Here is a 17296-nt window from a genome sequence, read left to right as displayed (position 1 = left end):
AGCTGGCAGCACTACAGAACACACACGTGCTGATAAGAAATCTCAGGTTCCCTTACTAATTTACCGCTTCATACCGAGTCAGATTTATCTCCTGCTCGCACACCCCACCTCCCTCACCCTACATAACCACCTCTGTACAACAAAGTCGCGCTTTTTAACGTTGTTTTGCCGGCCCGCGCAGCCCGCGGCCCTGCTCGGCGTGTGGGCAGGGCTCTGGACGCGGAGGGTGGAGCCACGCCGCCGCCTCCCTCCGCTCCTCCCCCGGCCTGCGCGGCCTGGCCGCTACGCGAGCGCGGGGATCGGTTGCGGCCTGCGGGCAGCGGCGGCCGCCATGGCCGGGGAGGTGAAGACGAAGCTGTCCAAGAACCTGCTGCGCATGAAGGTGAGGCGGGGGGCGGCTGGGGGGAGCGGGGTGCCGGAGGCCCGGCCCGGCCCGGCCCGCGGTGGGGTGAGGAGGGGGCGGCCGGGCTCGCTGCTGCCGGGGAGGTGCCCGCCGCGTTCCTGGGCCACGAGGGGGTCTCCCCGGTAAACCAGGCCGTCTCGGGCGGCCCTTCCCCGGTCTGGGGCATTTCCCGTGTCCACGCCTGGCCTCGCAGCGCCTGTGCCGGTCTGATGGGCGGGCATGACTGCCTCCTGCCTCCCGTAAACCACGTTTTTAAAATACGTATTTATTTGTCTTGGGCTTTGCTCGCCTTTACACTCAGGCCTGCAGCTCTGTGGGCTGCTGCCTTCCAGCTTGGCCGGCAAGAGGCGAGCTCAGAGAGGGCTGGCGGGAGGCCTGGGGGGTTATAAATGAGGGTGCCGGAGGTCTGATCCGGGAGAGCAGCTTCGTGGTTGCAGCAAAACTCTCACCCTAGCAAGAAACAACTTCTGCGCACCATTTGAGAGCCTTTTTCTTTCCACCTGGTTTCTCTCCAGTTAGGTTGCTTATCGTGAATAAAAACACAAAGACTTCTTCCCCCGACGCACACACGCATTGAAATTAAAACATTAATGTTTCCTGCCTTACTTGGGGGGGGGGGGCTTTTAATCTGAAAAAAAAAAGTTTCTTTTTTTTTTTATTGTGCCCATTTCTTTGTTTTTTGATGGCTAATAAAATACCCACCCTGAATGGCAGCGTTAACCACTTTTCCCAACTCATAAATGCAAGAGCCGTTAGTAACACCATGACGTGCCCGTTACCCTTGGAATTGTGAATCTCATGTCAAGACCAATGTGAAATTAGTCTCCGCTTACAGACTAATGGATTCTGCTTCATGTCCTGCACTACAACACCTAATTCAGTAGAGTACATTCTCCTGTGATTGATGGGTCTTTATTGCTGGAAAACAACCAGTAGAAGTTAAGTTGCCATTAATTTTTTTAAAAAATGTTATTATCTATTAAATTTTTATAATTGATTATGAAGGGGCCTTTGTGGCTTCTTGCTTGTGGTGTTCTATTTAACCACTTTTTCCCCCATGTATTTATATGGGACTATATTTCAGAGGCTGGCTGAAAGGAGTTCAGCTAACTTCAGTTCAGTCTTTCACGTAAAGTGTACTCTGATATATCACAGTAAGATGGTGGAATATTTACCCCAATTAATAGATGCTGCTAATGAAAAACTGAAACTCAAGTGAATGTGAATGTGCTGTGAATGTGCTGCTGTGACATTTGCAGGTTTACAGTCCGGGCAGTAGTAACCAGCTTTGAAGAGATGAGTAGGTTTTGAAAAGGTCATACACAGATCTTGTATTTAGCACTTCCCTTCTGCAGATCTTCTTGTTTACAAATGTTTTAATTAATCCTTTAGCAGCTGCTTCCGCAGGTACTGATAAGCTGTATTATCACGATTCAGCTGGTGGGTCAAGTGGCACCTAAAGGTGACGTGTGGTCAGCGGTAGCGTTGTGAAGGCCATTTGCACTGAGCACTGGACCGCGTGTGCTCACCTCCAGATGTCGAAGGATGCCTCCTGCTTTTAGATCTTGCACCATTTGATCCAGGCCCATTGCTTGGGGAAACTAATCCAAATAACCACTCAGTTTACTGATTTACATACTTTGTGCCTACCACAGTGGGTATATTTTTAATTCATCCGTGTGTTTACATTTTAGATAAATGTGATCACATATTTTTTTATCTAGTTATTCCTGTAGTAATCTTTAGGAACATAATCTTTAAAATGTAACATGAAATGATTATTTAATTGGGTGCTTGTAGCAGAATTTTTCCTGTTGAGATTTCTGACTGGCTAACCAATTTCCTTGAGCAATATGGTTTTCCACATGATAGATTCCCTTATTTTCCTCAAGAAGATACTGTAATTTTAATTGGAAAGCTTTGACATATTTTGGATTGACTCAGAAAACAAAAGTCAATTTTTCTTTCATTAAAGATCTTGCACAAATGGATGCAAATAGAATATAAATGGAAAAGGAGACACTAGCACTGTATTGGCTTTTTCTTCAGGATTTGCTTTCTTTTGCTTGGGCACTTTGTAAAGGCTGAAAAGGAGTGGGGGGTTGTGTACAATATTACACATATTACCTATATATTTTAAATAAGCTCAGTAATGCAGGATTTTTGTGGGAGGGAAGTGTTTTGTGATGCCTTCTTGGGCTTGAAGCCCCAATCAAGCCCGTTTTATCTGGGGCCTAGAAAATGTCTTTGCTAGTGTTCAAGAGACAAATGAGCCCCACTGGCACGTTATCTGTCAGCCTGCAGGCTTATCTAAACACAAAAATGATGCTGCGTTAAATGAGAGGGGTAAAATTGATTGATATGAAATTCCTCTGTAGTGTTGCACAAACAAGTATGCTTTGATAGCCACAAAGCAATTTTTGTACAGGAGTGCGTCTAAACCGTACTGGTAGACTTGCCTCTAGCTGGGAATTGCATTGGTATAAATGTACACCTCTGACAGATACAATTATTCAGACACTTTCTGTAGACCATAAGGGAGGTCTCAGCTCCTAGGGATGCAAGAATATAAGGATTACTATTGTAAAGTTGTGAAGAGTTCTGTTTTTTCCAGCATGTTTGGTTAACATTGTCGATACTTAAATTGCCACCTCAATTCAGGTGCCTGAGGAGACAAATGGAAAGAGCAGGGATGTTTCATATCTATTATGTCTGTAGTTCTGCACTCTCAGCAATTTTTCATAGGCCATGACAGATGTCCTCCTTTAATCCCAGCTGTGAGAGAGGTTACTGTCCCTGTCTCCCTGTTCCCATCCTCTGCCAAAGGTTATCACCAAGGAATCAATTTACAGGAATGTTCTTGTATTAGGCAAAATTAGCAGCCTTTCCTAAACTAAATTATTGGTCTCAACTAACTTGTCAGACTGCTCCTGCAGTGAGTTAACAGGTGGGTACACATACTGCTTGACTGCTTCTTTGGTGGCTCATCGATGAGAAGTTAAGAGCTGGTGACATCTTCCTTTAGCACAGCTGGATACAGAAGACTTCTTTTTGTAGCCTCAGTTACTTTTTTCCACTTCCAAAGGCAGGTTCCAGCCGTCAGAGCTACAAACGCAAACCAGTTCATTAAATGAAATCTGAGGAAAGAAAAGGATGGTTGAAAGTGTAGATGTTTCAAACAATGGCCAACCTGGTATGACCTAGCTCTAGCTCTGAGCTCCAGTGCTGTTTGTATGGGTGATGTTGGTTTCTGATACGCAGCAATCACTTCAACACCATTGTGTTCTTTCTGGCCTTTGCTGAAACATTAGAAAAATCTTAGCAAAGTTATGGAGTTGTAGTAACTCAGATCCATCAGAACTAACTAGGAAAGGTCTGTTTCTTTGAGTGAAGTATAGATGACTGTTGACTCACAGTAGATGGTTGTGATCAGCACGTGCTTACTTTTCTGTTGCCTGTTTGCCCAAACTTAAACTAAACCCACAGAAAAATCACAAAAATAATTTACTTTTTATATCAACTGTTAAATATTATGTAGTGTGTAAATGTCATGTAATTATTGCATGTCAGCACATACTAATGATGCAGAAAACTGAAGCTGTGTGTTTACATGTCTTTCTTTTTAGTTCATGCAAAGAGGTTTGGATTCACAAACTAAAAAACTACTAGAAGAGGAAGAAAAGAAGATAATTAGTGAAGAACACTGGTATCTTGATTTACCAGATCTCAAGGAGAAAGAGTAAGCTTGTACCCTTTTGTACTTCTTACCGTCATTGGATTGTTGTGGAGTGGGAATAGAATATACATATTTTTTCCAATAGAACAAGTATTACTAATAACTAATTAACAGAAGCAAAAATAGTGACAGGCTGGCATTACGGCTTTTTTTTTTTTTTTTTTTTATTTTCAGGGACATTCTCAAGGTTTCCTAGTGCAGTTTGACCTACTTTCATTTCTTGTGTGTGTTGTTTTCTTTCACGGACACATTCTTCTAGATGCATGTAATTAGTTTCTTTCAGGCTGGGACCAATTCATTCATTGACTCTTTTCCCCTTCATTTGAAAAAAGAAGTTTGAAACTTTGTTAGTAAATTCAGCTCCAGTCACACGGTTAGGTCCATTCAGGACAGGACTGTCGTCTTGAATCCAACTCACTTCAAATCCTGTTTTTGAAATAGGAGAGATAACGGCAAAAATAAAGGAAGGCTTAGCTAATAAGGAAGAAAATGTCCATTCCTGCTATTTAGAAAGGTACTTTAAATAGCAAGAGAGCTACTTTTAAAATTGCCTTATTTTTGTCCTTTCAAAACTGGACAAAAGTTCTATTGAGGGAGAACATACATAACTTTTTAAAAGCTGGGGTCTAGGGAATTAACTGTAGTTGAATAAGATCATTGATAAACTATTTTCCATGACTGTAGTTGGGTATAACAAGAAAGTATTTGAGCTTCAGTTGCGGCAAGGAAGGTTCAAGCTGGACATTGGGAGAATTTTTCTAACAATGAGTCTATTGAAGCACTGGAATAGGTTGCCTAAGGAGACACTGGATTGTTCATCATTGGAAGTCTTTTGAGGACAGGTTAGATGGACCTCTGCTGTTCATGGTACATGTTTAACGGATCCTGTCTTGAGGCAGAAGAGAGGATGAGCTTGATCTCTTCAGCCTAACTTCCTGTGATCGTAGGACTTTGTTTTACGTGGGAGATGAAGAGCATGAGGGAAGAGGTGCATATGTGTGCGAGGAAAAGAAGGATGGAACAATTTTTATCTAGTACTTTTATCTAACGCGTGTATTATGAACGCCTCAGGGTCATGTTTCTTTTCTCGCTCCATGCTCATTAAAAGGGGAAAAAAGGAGGGAGAAAGGGGAAATCTTTCTCTGCTGAACAGAGAATTACACAGTGTTTTATATCCTGACAGACTCAACTAATGCCAGGTCTAACATCACAATGAAAAATTAATTAGAAGCTTTTGCTGTTATAGCAATGCCACCTGGAGAGTGATATTTATGTGGTATTTTTATTCTGGCAAAAGCATTAATGTAGGTGGAACCATACCAGCAAAGAGTGCTTGCTTTTTGTCAGGAGAGTTAATTTTGCTTGTGGAACTGGCACAGCTTTACTGGCAAAAAGTATTCCTTTGCACTCCAAGCTCCTTGTATTGAAAGATTTATCAAAGCAATTACGCTTCAGAAAGTAGATGATGGTTTAAAATCCACTGTGGTTTTGTTTATTTGTGTGGGGGGAAGACAACAAATGCTTTTTGCATTAGTTTAATTTGATTATTTTAAAGCATACCGTCTGACAAATGGTTTGGGGTTTCATGCAGGAGCTTTATAATAGAAGAGAGGAGCTTTATGCCATGTGAGGATCTACTTTATGGCAGAATGTCCTTCAAAGGCTTCAATCCAGAAATTGAGGTACTGTTTACATGTTCTGTTTTGAGGTGGTCTCGCATTAGGATTGAAGCCCTCAGGGATGGGGATTTGAGTGTTCACACAGCATGCTGTTTGGCCTTTGCATCACCTTCCATAAATCCTCTCACATAGAGGAAGTCCCTGATTCAAACCAAAATGTTGATCAGTGCGGCATCTAGTAAATAGAAGCTTTTTATCTCCTTGTGTTGATGGTCAGTAATTGCATGACTCCTGCAGATTTTTCCCTCCCACAAGTGAGGAAATTATCCCACATGCTGCTCACCAAAGCGGTAGCTGACTTTTCCTCCTGCCATTTAATTTAGAGTCCAATCCTACAAATATTCAACCCTGTTGATATTCAACACTTACTTGCGTAAGGAAGGGCTTAAAATTCCGAAGTAAAGATTCTGGGCAAGAGAGTCTTTAATTTCTTTTCGGTATGACTCATGCTGATAGAACTGCACTGAGACAGTAATAAAAATGTTACCACTGAACTGAAGTCAGAGGATGAAGGTGTAAAGACTGAGAGGTATGCAAAAGGCTATGCACGGTGATTTATTAGGGGATTCTTTTAGTTATTTTGAACTTGCTCTCACTGTGACTTGGCATATTATTGCTTCATGGTTTTTACTAGTAGTTTATTGTAAATCCTTGCAGATACTTTTCCTTCTTAACAAAACCGTTTCAAGGACTATGCGCTCACATCACAGTGAAAAATTAATTATGATCTAATTCTCTGATCTCCTGAAGATGTCTGGCGTGCCCTTGAGGATATTTGAATAGTACAGTTCTCTGTCTCTGTGTCGCCTCTTTTCCCAAAGGCAAATTCTAAGCCCAGCTTAGCAACAGGCAGACAAGTTGCCTTTTCTTCATGAGTTTTCATAACAGTATGCTCTGGCCTGACTGAGAACAGCAAATAATTTTTAAATTTGATTTTTACCTTTTACGCGTTTCTCCTACCACTGAATTTCAGCATAGTTGCCATTGTGTCAGGGTTACATGTTTAAGCTATTTCTTACTTTATTTTCAGAAGTTAATGATCCAAATGAACTCTAGGTGCAAGGAAGAAGAAATTGAAGTGGATGATAAAATGGAGGCTGATGTGTCAGATGAAGAAATGGCCAGAAGGTAAGTTATATTTTTATGACATAATCAATATGAGCTAGGAGTATGATATGTTACTGCAGTGTGTGTGGGGAAAATAAACTCAAAAAGCAAATAAAATAAAACAAAAAAAAAAATCCCTAACAGATATGGTGCTTTACAGAACTGATTTTCCAGTGGTTCTAGTGTGTATTCAGTGGAATCTCCATCACTTTTGGGGGTAAAATATCTTGTAGGGATTTTCTGCCCTGTGATATCCAGGTATTCACTGGATTCCCTCCTTGTTCCTGATTCCTATCAAACCCAAACTATTAGAATGAATAAAAATGTAGTAAGTGATCATGTAGTACTTGTATTTCTTAAGCTTCTGATGACCAGTGGTTTTGCACCGCTTAAATTGTTGATTAGATTTATGATTTGCTCCATTGAAGTTTCCTCTGCTTTTAGTAAAGGCTGTAATTTATTATTTTTTTTACTATCTTTACAGATATGAAACATTAGTGGGAACAATAGGAAAGAAATTCTTGAGAAAAAGAGACCAGCGTGTACTCCAGGATGAAGATGAAGATGGGAATAGTAACACAAGACCTAGCAAAAAAGCTAAGAAAAAGTTCTTAAAACCTCAGGATTAATGTCAGCCGCACAGCTGGAGCTAATATAATTGTTATCTACCAAACAGAGTACCATGAACTGGAGTTTTTGCTGTTTCATGTAAAGGATAGATTTGTAAATCTGAGTCTGTTCTCATTGAAATTTTTACCATCCACATGACAAACATTTTTCAAAGTGGATGTGTATATAATGGATGTCATACATCCTTTCCTCTCTCAGCAGCTTTTAATGTATGGGGCACCAATGCCATCAGCCTTTTTAAATGTTATGCATAATTAGATCAACTGTCACATACAATCAAGCGCAACAGTATTTACAATTTATGGTAACATCTGAAAGAACGTGTTTGGAGTAAAGATGAGCTTTGGCCAATCCAGTAAGGCAGTTCAGCTTTCACTGCTTTTTTAATTACAAAAATGAAAACCCTTATGGTCTTCAAATTGAAAAGAGTCAGCAGAAACATGTATCTTTTTTTTACTCTTCCAAAATTAGATGGGAAAAGAAGAGAGAGATAAAATCAATTTTGTTGAATTTTATTTTTTATAAAGCTTATTTAAAAATAACGTGGTTTGTAGTAAAACTTTTTTTTTATAGAGCAAGCCAAATATTGGGCAACGTTTACAGTTTGACACTTGAGCAGATTGTGAGTCTTAATTTCTGGCTTCCAAAAGAAGTTTGCTAATCTTGTCTTTTTCAGCAAAAAAAAAAATATCCAATCTTATAATTATCTAGGTCTTGTGATAAAAGCATAATAACAGCTTCAGAAACATATTTGAAAGCTGAATAAAAACTCATTTTTTTTGTGGTTAATGATTGTGATTTAGCTTAATTTAATGTAAAAAGGGATGCTTAATACAATCTGAGATAAGAAGTGATCCTGTTTTGTGCTGGCCACAGATGTCCCCAATTATCAGTTGACTGCAATGACTTTTTAGCATGCAATGAAGCCATCTGAAGAAATGTTAGGACGGAAACATGATGCCCTTTGGTCAGTCAGTGTTCTGGACCTATTGAAAAATGTCAGTGTGGTCTTGTCTAAAATTGTAGCCGTTCTCTGTATCCTGCCTTTCAACAAGAAATATTTCTTTCTATTACTTCATTTCCCCAGCTAGATGTCTAAGTTACTCATCCTTAATGCTGACTCTCTGGAGAAAGAGGAATTTGTTAAATTGAAGCAAGAGTGGCCATTCTGTCATGGACACAAGAGGAGCTTTTTTTTTTTTTCTTTAGTGACTCGGTGAAGCAAGACATGAAACTCAATTATACAAAGAAAGAGACTGTGTGTCTGCTGTATTTTCCATGTGATATATGAACTATAATCCATATATCAAGAGCACCTCATTAGATATTCAAGATGGATCACACATGGAAAGAGAAATAAGCTTTTAACCTAGTAAGGGGACCTCATACAGGTGGAAAGTCTGTGATTCATGATTTGAGAGTTTTTCAGAGCTAATTAAATGCTACTGGTTCAATTACTTAAAACCTGATCATATATTATTGCTAGCTGAAAAGAAGTTAATGATGACAAGACTTTTTTTTTCCCATGGAAGATGTGACCTGAGCTAAGAAATGATTAATTGTTGGTCATCACAAGGAAAACTCAGAATATATCCCATTATTCTTTCTTGCCTATTAGTAGGAAAATGACTCCGCTCTATCTGAATGCACTTTGTCAATGAAGAGAGAATTTCTGCATAGCTGTCCTGGATAGTTGGGGGGGAATGTGTGTTCTGGTGAACCACCAGCAACCAGGAGATGTCACTGCATTTGCATGCCCTGAGAGACAGCGGATTGGAGAAGGTTCCAGTAGTGTCACATAAAGGAGCTTTGTATAATTTTGATAACAATTAGTGGCTCAGATGAACTCCCTGTGTGAAGTCTTTCTTTGTGAAGGCTCTATGCAGGGAGCTCCCTTGCGTTGAAGAGTTCTGTTGAGTCCAACGGAGGGTAATTTTACACAGTCGAAGGGTGTTCTGCCATACATTGGTCCTTAATTTTATGTGATTTCCTAAGGGATGGCTGGAAATGTGAGTGGCGTGGTGCATGGGTAAGAGCGTGAATGAACTCTAAACAGCTTCCTTAGAAAATCCATTATTTTGGAATTTGGGAGGGGGAAAAGGTGGTTCTTCTGTTTCTTAAACACGCCCAGCACCAACTGTGAAGAAATGATAGGTTTTGGTTTATTGTCTTCAAGCCTGGGTGCTCTGCTGTTGACGAGCTGGTGGCTAGGTGAGCTGTTGAAATGCTACAGCAAGACCAGCTACTAATTTTTAGCACAATCTCTTATTCATGGGGAGTTTGTAAAATCGCCTTTAAAAGCACCATTCATAGTGCATTGTTATGAGCAAGACAAAACGGAAAATCAGCACTAAGAGACCTTTTAAATGTACTTTAAGTGCCCAAAGTTACAAGCAGGCATTTTATGATGGAATTCTTCTGAAATACCCGTCTATATTTCCAACTTTATAAATACATATGTATATATATGTATGTATTTTAAGGCTGGCTCTAGCTTCCTAGCCAGGGTAGAAACGTTCTGCTATATAAAATCTGTGCTTCAACTACTCTTGACAGAGAAGTAGTAGTGGTGAAATATTCATAATAAGAACCTTCATTAATTCAAGCTTTCTTGGCTCCGACACAGTCTCAAGCGCAGATGCGTTTTCATGTGCAACTGCCTAAGCTGTAGAACTTTCCCACGTGGTCGTGTTTCTAAATGAAAGCATTTCTTCTTTGAGAACAAAAGCAAGTTGGGTAAGTAGGAAGCATTTTTGTTAAAGAAAATGGCTACCTGCAAAATTGAATGGGTAAAGAGTTCTCAGACACCAGAAGGGTTTGTGCCTGTTACACTAAGGTACCTATTAAAGCGAACAAAGCAAAGTGTGCGTTGCGGTTCGTGCTCGCTGACAGCTCACAGTGTTAAGTTTAAGGATGTCTCTTATCAGGTGAAGCTTTGTCCCTCCCTTTGACAGGCTGACAGTGTTTATTTCGGTAATAAATGCTGATGTTGGAAACGCAGAAGTGTTGAACAACTTCCTCGTTCTTGCTGATGTTTCTCATTGTGTTACTTTTTTTCTGCTTAGTATTGGATCTTGAAAAGTCCAGGACCAGAGTCCAACTGAAGCAAGCCGTCCTGTAGCCTTCCTTTAGTAATGCATGAGCGTGTTAAACTTTGATTCTCCGGGGATGGGGCAGGGTGTTCAGTGGTGCCATGGAGTTTGAACCGTGTTGCCTCTGTTGTGTGTCTGGCTTTGTCATAAGACACTCCATTCTACAATTCCACCATCGCGGATGGCCGTCCTTGCCATTGGGCATTGTGTGTGTGTGTAATGGGCAGCTGGGCTGGGATTCTGGGACTTAATCCGGCATTCAGACTTAAAAAGAAATTGTCTCGTCTTTCTGTTAATTGGAATACCATACTTTTAAATTGTATTTGGAATTAGACAGGGCCTGGATGGGGGATTGTAAGTGTTTGTTCTGCTTCATTTCAACAACAGTCAGCAACAAAAACTGCACAATAGCTTAGGTTCTCATTAAACCTTTCTTGGAGAGAGCGTTAAAGCATAGTGGTGGTGAAGGATGTCAAACATCCCTTGCGTCCTTTGTGCATGTGAACACAAGTTTCTCTGAGAGCTGATGCTTTAAGGACTTGGTTGTTTCTTTTCTTTTCAGCCTGGGAGAGCATCTCCCTTTTACACTAATGCCTTGCTAATGGAACCCCAGCTTGAGGCCTCTGGGCATGTTTGGTTTTGTTTGGTTTTACACCATTCTCATCTCAGACCTCTGAGGCATTCACACCTCAACAACCTGCTTTTGTCAGCTTTTGGGGAGCTTTAGTTAAACTGTGAAACTGTTCCTCAGCTGTACATGTTGACATTTCTTCATGTGATTTTATGTCGCACACAGTGAGGACCTGATTATAATTGTCACATCAAGAGGAAAAATGCCGCTCAGAGAGTGGTTGCCAACAGATGGAGTCAGGGAGATGGTTGAAGCTTCAGCTGTCGGCAGCCCTCTAGATTTTTAGTAACTAGAGTAGTAGAAGGGGGGTGTCTGGGTTGAGTCCCATCATTGCAGGGAGTTAAAAATACTGATATGAGTCTACTCAAGAAACCCTTGCACACCATAACCCGAGCAATTACTTGGGAGCAACAGCAGGAACATCTCTAGAGAAGTACGGAGGCAAAACAACCAGTCTGTTAATGGCTGCCCTCAAGATGAGAGGCAGCAGCACCAGCAGATAAGTGTAGTTCATTGCAGAGAGAAATATGGTTTGGTGACCAGGGTGAACGCAGATGGGAATTTCTGTCAGCTAGAATGGAGGTGGTGAGTGTTTTGAAGCTCAGGATGTTCCCTGGGGTCTCGGTGAACACCTCAGTCTGATCAATCATATAGAAAGCAGTAAAAACCCATAATGGGACCTTGGTATGAGAGAATAATATGAACACGAATTAGAGAAAAAAGTCCTTGGTTACATTATTTATAGAAAAACTGTGTTCCCACCTCAGTAAGATCTTTCAGTGTCCTCTGTCGCCTCCTGCTTGGCCCTTGGTTCCCCATCTCGTGCAAGTACGCACGCACCCAGGCCATCGGCTGCCACCACGGCCGGTCATTGGGGAAGAGCTGGCACACACCATGGCCAGCCCGGAGATGTTGGCTGCTGAGCCCAGCAGAGAGGGGGGACTGCTGGGCCTCCTCTTCGGTGATCGTCGTCTTCCTCAGACTACAAGCTCTTTTTCCAGGAACCTGTAGGAACTTACCATCTCCAACACTGCCGTCAAATTTGTCCAATATTGGCCTGTTTGGTTCAAGAAGTTTGTGGTGGGGAGGGCTGGCCGTTGAACAGACCTCGTTTACTTCACAAATGGTGTGTCAGGAGTTGTGTGGTTGCGGGGGGAGGCTGTATTTACAGCAACTCTTTGTGGTTTTATTTTCCTTTATTTATTTTAAGGTACACGCTTACAGCATTTGTGAGATTTATGATCAGATAATGTCTTTGAGCAAAAAGATACGCTATCAGTGGGAGGAATCAACACTTGACCAATACTCGGGATTACCGTAGATTGGGGAGAAAGGGTGTTTTTTAAGTGCTACTGCTATTTTTTTGATGCATTTGAGAATGTTTCCCCTTTCTCATTTGTTTCCTTGTTTAGGCTTTTTGGAAAAAAAAAAAAATTAAAAAATGAGGAAATGTGATCGTGAAATAATTCTAAAGAAAGGGATTCCTTTAGATTTGGTTGGCTCCTTGATTTTTGCACTTTGGTACAGATGAATGAACTCACTTGTGACACTAAAGCTCCTGTGCTAAGTGGTGCTCGTTCAGGATAGCCGTATGGACTCCCATATTTGCTATACACAAAGAGTGCAAAATGAGGGTGTAGAGGGGTTAGCTTCATTGTTCTACCTTTGTTATAGAAATAACTCGCAATGCTAAAACTCCAAAATTTCCACCCCCTTTGAGACAGAAGTAAATCTAAGCCAGTTGTGATGTTTAAGTACCATCCACCCTTTATAGGATGATTACTTGTCAGACGCAAAGCTTGTAGGTATCTCCTTAGAGCCCATCAGCCTCAATAACGCTGCAATATATACGGTTTTCATCACCGGAAAAATACATTCATGCCAAAAATTACTTTGGGCATTTTACTGCGGTAACGGCAAAAGGGGATGCACATGATGATAATTTTCATTTTGTCTAAGGGTGATGGTGAAAGAATTATGCCTCCTAATGACCCTTTCGAAGATGACATAGTTTTACTTATATTAAAGGCAGAGAAATGACATGAGCTGCGAGTGGTTAGATCTTGTGGAAAATGAAGTTTTAAATGTGTACTTCATTGTCTAAATGCTCACAGATGACTTTTCTCCCTATAATAACCATAGAAGATGTGTTGGCGCCGTATCACAATTAATAATCCATGCTCCTATTTATGTGCTATAGGCATTCCAAAATTCCCCAGACATATTTATTACCCAGGTTTATAACCAGATTCAAATCAGATCCTACATTTGTGCCAAAAGTTGAACTGCAGTCATCTCACAGCAAATAATTCTACCTGCCAGAAGAGTCTTAAATTTCTTGATTTTTTTCCCCAGAGTGAAATTCACTTTAATCTGGTATTAATGTATTTTTTCTTTAATTGCCTGCAGAAGAATCACATAATCTTATGGAAGTGATTGTGCAGACCGTGGAAGGTACTGTACATACGTAGCATTATTGTAGGTTTTTCTGGTCATCTAGATTGTGTAAAATCCTTTGACATTAATTGGGACAAGTTTTCTATCTAGGGTTATGTTGAATTTCTCTTTGAGGGTTTTTTCCACCTCTTCATCTTCAAGAGTTACAAATTCCACCAGATCCATATTTTCCTTGTAGTTGTATGTGGTCTCGGTGAGTGTCCACCCAATTAGCGCTCGAAAGCCATCGGTGGTCTGGAGGGTGCAGATGGACTTCTTTGTGAAGAGGGAATCGGGAGATGTCTGAAGGTACGTGCACTGGAAACAGAAATCTTCCACTGTCCGTGGCTCAAGGCTGAACATATAAACTTTCCGACACTCTTTTTTCTCCAGAAGATCAGAATTGGAGAAATTTTGATTGGGGATGTATTGTTTCCGCCTCATTTTCTCAAGGTACCAGATGGCATTTTTTTCCGTGAAGCGAAAGACACCGGGAGCCTGGGGCTGGTCTTTCCCTGACACGAGCTCCATCGGTTGCCACATCTGGTACGATACACCGAAGCCTCCGTCAACGATGTAGGCTTTGCCATCGAGAACTACCTTAACCAGGAGATGGGTCATGATGGTGGCGTAGGCATTTTGATGTGGATTGAACACGTACGCTCCCAGAAAACTGGCGTCGTACCCCAGGCGTTTCAGGACCCAGCCCAACAGCTGGTTGTTTTCCATGCACCAGCCACCCCGCTTCCTCCGCACGATTTTGTTATAAACGTGCTCCAACTCCAAAGTAATTTTCTCCCCGCAATGGATGCTGAGGTTTTCGAAGGGAACAGCACGGATGTGGTGCTGGAATATGTCGGTTAGTGTTTCCAAATCTTGTTTTTCAAGGGAACCTTTATAGCCAGTTCTCGCAAAATACTCTTCAAGGTTCATGTCACCTGGAAAGGAAGGAATTGCATTTTGGTTTTGTTTCTTTACATCAATGATATACGGTGCTGTGTAAAACTGCTCAGGCTGCTGCCAGCAAAGATACTTTAATCTACAGAACCTCATCAGAGCAGTTTTTAAAGGTAACGAGTATTTGTATCAAACGGTTCCCAGAGCAAAGAAGAGCAGTGCACGTTGAGGGTTTGCGTTTTGTCTTAAAGTCATCCCTATGGCAAAGAGCTGGTGCAGTTTGAGCTCGAGATGCTGTGGCTGCGAAACAGGATTTGCCGTGTGTCCATTGTAACAGCGGGGTTAAGGAGAAACGCAAGATCACGCTCAGGAGGGTTCATGAAAATTGGTCTAATTCCAGTGTTGAGTGAGTGTCAGAGGGGGAAGCAGCGTGTCATCTGCCAGTTGGAGGGAGGGTAATTTGAGCCAGGCTTCACACGTTCTTTTCGTGAGTCAGCCACTGATCTACGTGACGGTAAATGAATTACTCGTTCGGTACACATCGCTCTTTAACCACTTACAAAGAGTGAATATGATACTCCCTGCACATTTTGTAAAGTGTCAAGTTTTATTCAGATAATTATAACTGGAAAAAAACTCTGACCTTTGCAAGAGTCACAAACCATTGGGTCTCTTGTCTGCTCTGAATGTGGCACAGAGTCATTTTGGTGTTGGAATAATGAGTCTGAATGGAGACGAATGACCTAAAATACAAAGAGCTCCTCTCTATTCCCCACATCTCGCAGGGTGCCCTGGAAATGGACAGGGGCTGCTTTACCGCTCTCTAGTCCTGGCCTTTCTCAAAACTCACTTTATTCCTTCCGGAGGAGGCGTAAATGAGAATTACGGAAGCCTCATACAGTGCCTCCCTGGGTCCTGCCTCCAGCAGCGCCCGGGTAGGACTCCTCATGAGCAAGATTGCTGGATGAGGAACGACTCAACTTATTTTCTGCCTTCTGATACTGTGGACACACGGTCATCTGTCTTTGGCAATGGCCTATCACAGTCTGCTGGCCCATGTTACGGGCTGGATGCTCTGTAGGTGTCTGGCAGATACTGTTTGTAAAACACGCTGTAGGTCGCCTGCTTGGGTATGGAGCTGGGCACAAAATGTTTTGAAGGCTCGAACGTTTGCAAAGGAAGCAGTAAGCGTTTCAGCAGTCTAGAGTTACTGCAAATATTTAGCTGCTTGACAACCCACAAAGCTGCTTGGAAATCTTTTGTGCGTGCTGTAAGCTGAGGTTTAGACACTTAATATTAGTGACTCAGGAGGACTATTGTGTTCAGATAAATTCAGCGGTGAAACGTTAAATGTTTACTGCAAACCGGAATTTCTCAAGATGATTTTCAGTGACAGATTCATGATGTGCGTATGCACGGTATAGAAGCAGCTGTCCGCAGTAAATGGAGAGCCCATCAAAAACTGCGAGTTATCTTCTACAGAAAGGAATGTAGCTTCCAGTGATATTAAGTGTATTGTTGGGGGATATCCTCAATGTAATGCTTGTTAAGTAGAACATAAAACTACTGGCACTTTTTTCTTTTGATTTGCAGAATGCAAGTCTACGCGATCCTACCCGCTCAAATTGTGAATGCTAAATAGCTCACACCAGCATAGAGCTGGCTCTCAAGTTTATGTTATTTGTAATTTCTCTCTGCAGCTCCATAATATGATTGATCAGCGTTAGATCTTGCCTGCAGGAGATGAAAGCTACAGTTCTTCTGAATTGCAAGCAGATCAGTTGAAAAACTAGGTACTGAAAAGGTAGTCCCACCAATGCGGCTATGATTTATGCAGAGGAAAACATCAGCAGAACAACTTTAAAGAACTATTTCTAAACGTGGAGATGGTGGTGTTCATGCAAAAATATTCCTTACCAGGATTATACACGCTTTCAGCAATTCCATTGTTGAAATATGTTATCTGTCCACTTTTATCCTAATATGTCAGCATGTGGACTTTTTGGGGTACGCAAACCACAGTTTGTCATTTCATTTTTGTTTAAGTTGTGTTTAAAGGACTGCAATTTTATTCCCATAAAGCAGAATCTATCGATTATTAGATTGCTTTTGGGCTTACTTTGCCTTTGCAATATTGTTAAATGAAGTTAAAAATCTAAAAGAATAACTTCCACCGAGAGGCTGTAGTTCTGAATTTGTATGTACCATTGTATCTACACAAAAGCGGGTCTCTCATAGTCGAGAGGATCTCCTCCCGAGGAGCAGTAAGACAGAAGAATTGCAATTGCAGTACCATTGTTTTGCCCTCCTTAAGAGCCCATGTTTAGCAGGTGATATTTTAGCTCTATATCCACACATCTTTTAATAACATTTTTCCTAGAGAGAATACTGCTTATGTCATTGCCCTTTACCATCATAAATAAACCAAGTTGGTTTTTTGAGGGTTTCGGAGGTTTTTAAAGAAAATAAACTTACCTCTTAAAATAGCCTTGTTTATTTATTGATGTATTCGGCTTCTGGGTTGTTTATTACTGAGGCAAAAGTCTGTAAAGCCAGGAGTGGATATAAATTGCGAGGGTTGGTTTCCTCTTTAAGGTCCACAGGCCCTCACTCCTGAATCTTAAATGCAGAGAAGGGGCAGAGTCCACCCGAAGTGCGTGCACGTTTCTGGACTTCACTGATCCA

The 17296-nt window shown here is 41.4% G+C and overlaps 2 protein-coding genes across 2 annotated transcripts; one reads left to right on the top strand and one right to left on the bottom strand.

Moving 5' to 3' along the window:
• Nucleotides 1-249: 249 nt before the first annotated feature.
• On the top strand, nt 250-8344 carry MPHOSPH6 (M-phase phosphoprotein 6). Its single transcript, XM_063334706.1, has 5 exons — nt 250-382; nt 4030-4142; nt 5731-5821; nt 6849-6946; nt 7410-8344. The coding sequence occupies exons 1-5, from the start codon at nt 332-334 to the stop codon at nt 7552-7554; spliced, it is 498 nt and encodes a 165-aa protein (XP_063190776.1). The 5' UTR covers nt 250-331; the 3' UTR covers nt 7555-8344.
• Nucleotides 8345-10309: 1965 nt separating this feature from the next.
• On the bottom strand, nt 10310-17287 carry LOC134515585 (arylamine N-acetyltransferase, pineal gland isozyme NAT-10). The gene is made up of 2 exons (XM_063334705.1): nt 17087-17287; nt 10310-14652 (listed from the first exon to the last, which is right to left on the bottom strand). Exon 2 carries the CDS (start codon nt 14645-14647, stop codon nt 13775-13777), a length of 873 nt encoding a protein of 290 aa, XP_063190775.1. The 5' UTR covers nt 14648-14652; nt 17087-17287; the 3' UTR covers nt 10310-13774.
• Nucleotides 17288-17296: the final 9 nt, after the last annotated feature.

Source organism: Chroicocephalus ridibundus, chromosome 4 (genome assembly GCF_963924245.1).
Source record: "Chroicocephalus ridibundus chromosome 4, bChrRid1.1, whole genome shotgun sequence".
Taxonomy (NCBI): domain Eukaryota; kingdom Metazoa; phylum Chordata; class Aves; order Charadriiformes; family Laridae; genus Chroicocephalus; species Chroicocephalus ridibundus.
Note: the sequence above shows the minus strand (reverse complement) of the source record. Positions and strands in the feature narration are given on the sequence as shown.

Excerpts from the sequence above, each read along its gene's own strand:
- MPHOSPH6 (XM_063334706.1), top strand. The coding sequence starts at position 332 with ATGGCCGGGGAGGTGAAGACGAAGCTGTCCAAGAACCTGCTGCGCATG. Across the intron at positions 4,143-5,730 it reads CCAGATCTCAAGGAGAAAGA|GAGCTTTATAATAGAAGAGA; the intron begins GTAAGCTTGTAC and ends GGTTTCATGCAG. Across the intron at positions 5,822-6,848 it reads GCTTCAATCCAGAAATTGAG|AAGTTAATGATCCAAATGAA; the intron begins GTACTGTTTACA and ends CTTTATTTTCAG.
- LOC134515585 (XM_063334705.1), bottom strand. The coding sequence starts at position 14,647 with ATGAACCTTGAAGAGTATTTTGCGAGAACTGGCTATAAAGGTTCCCTT.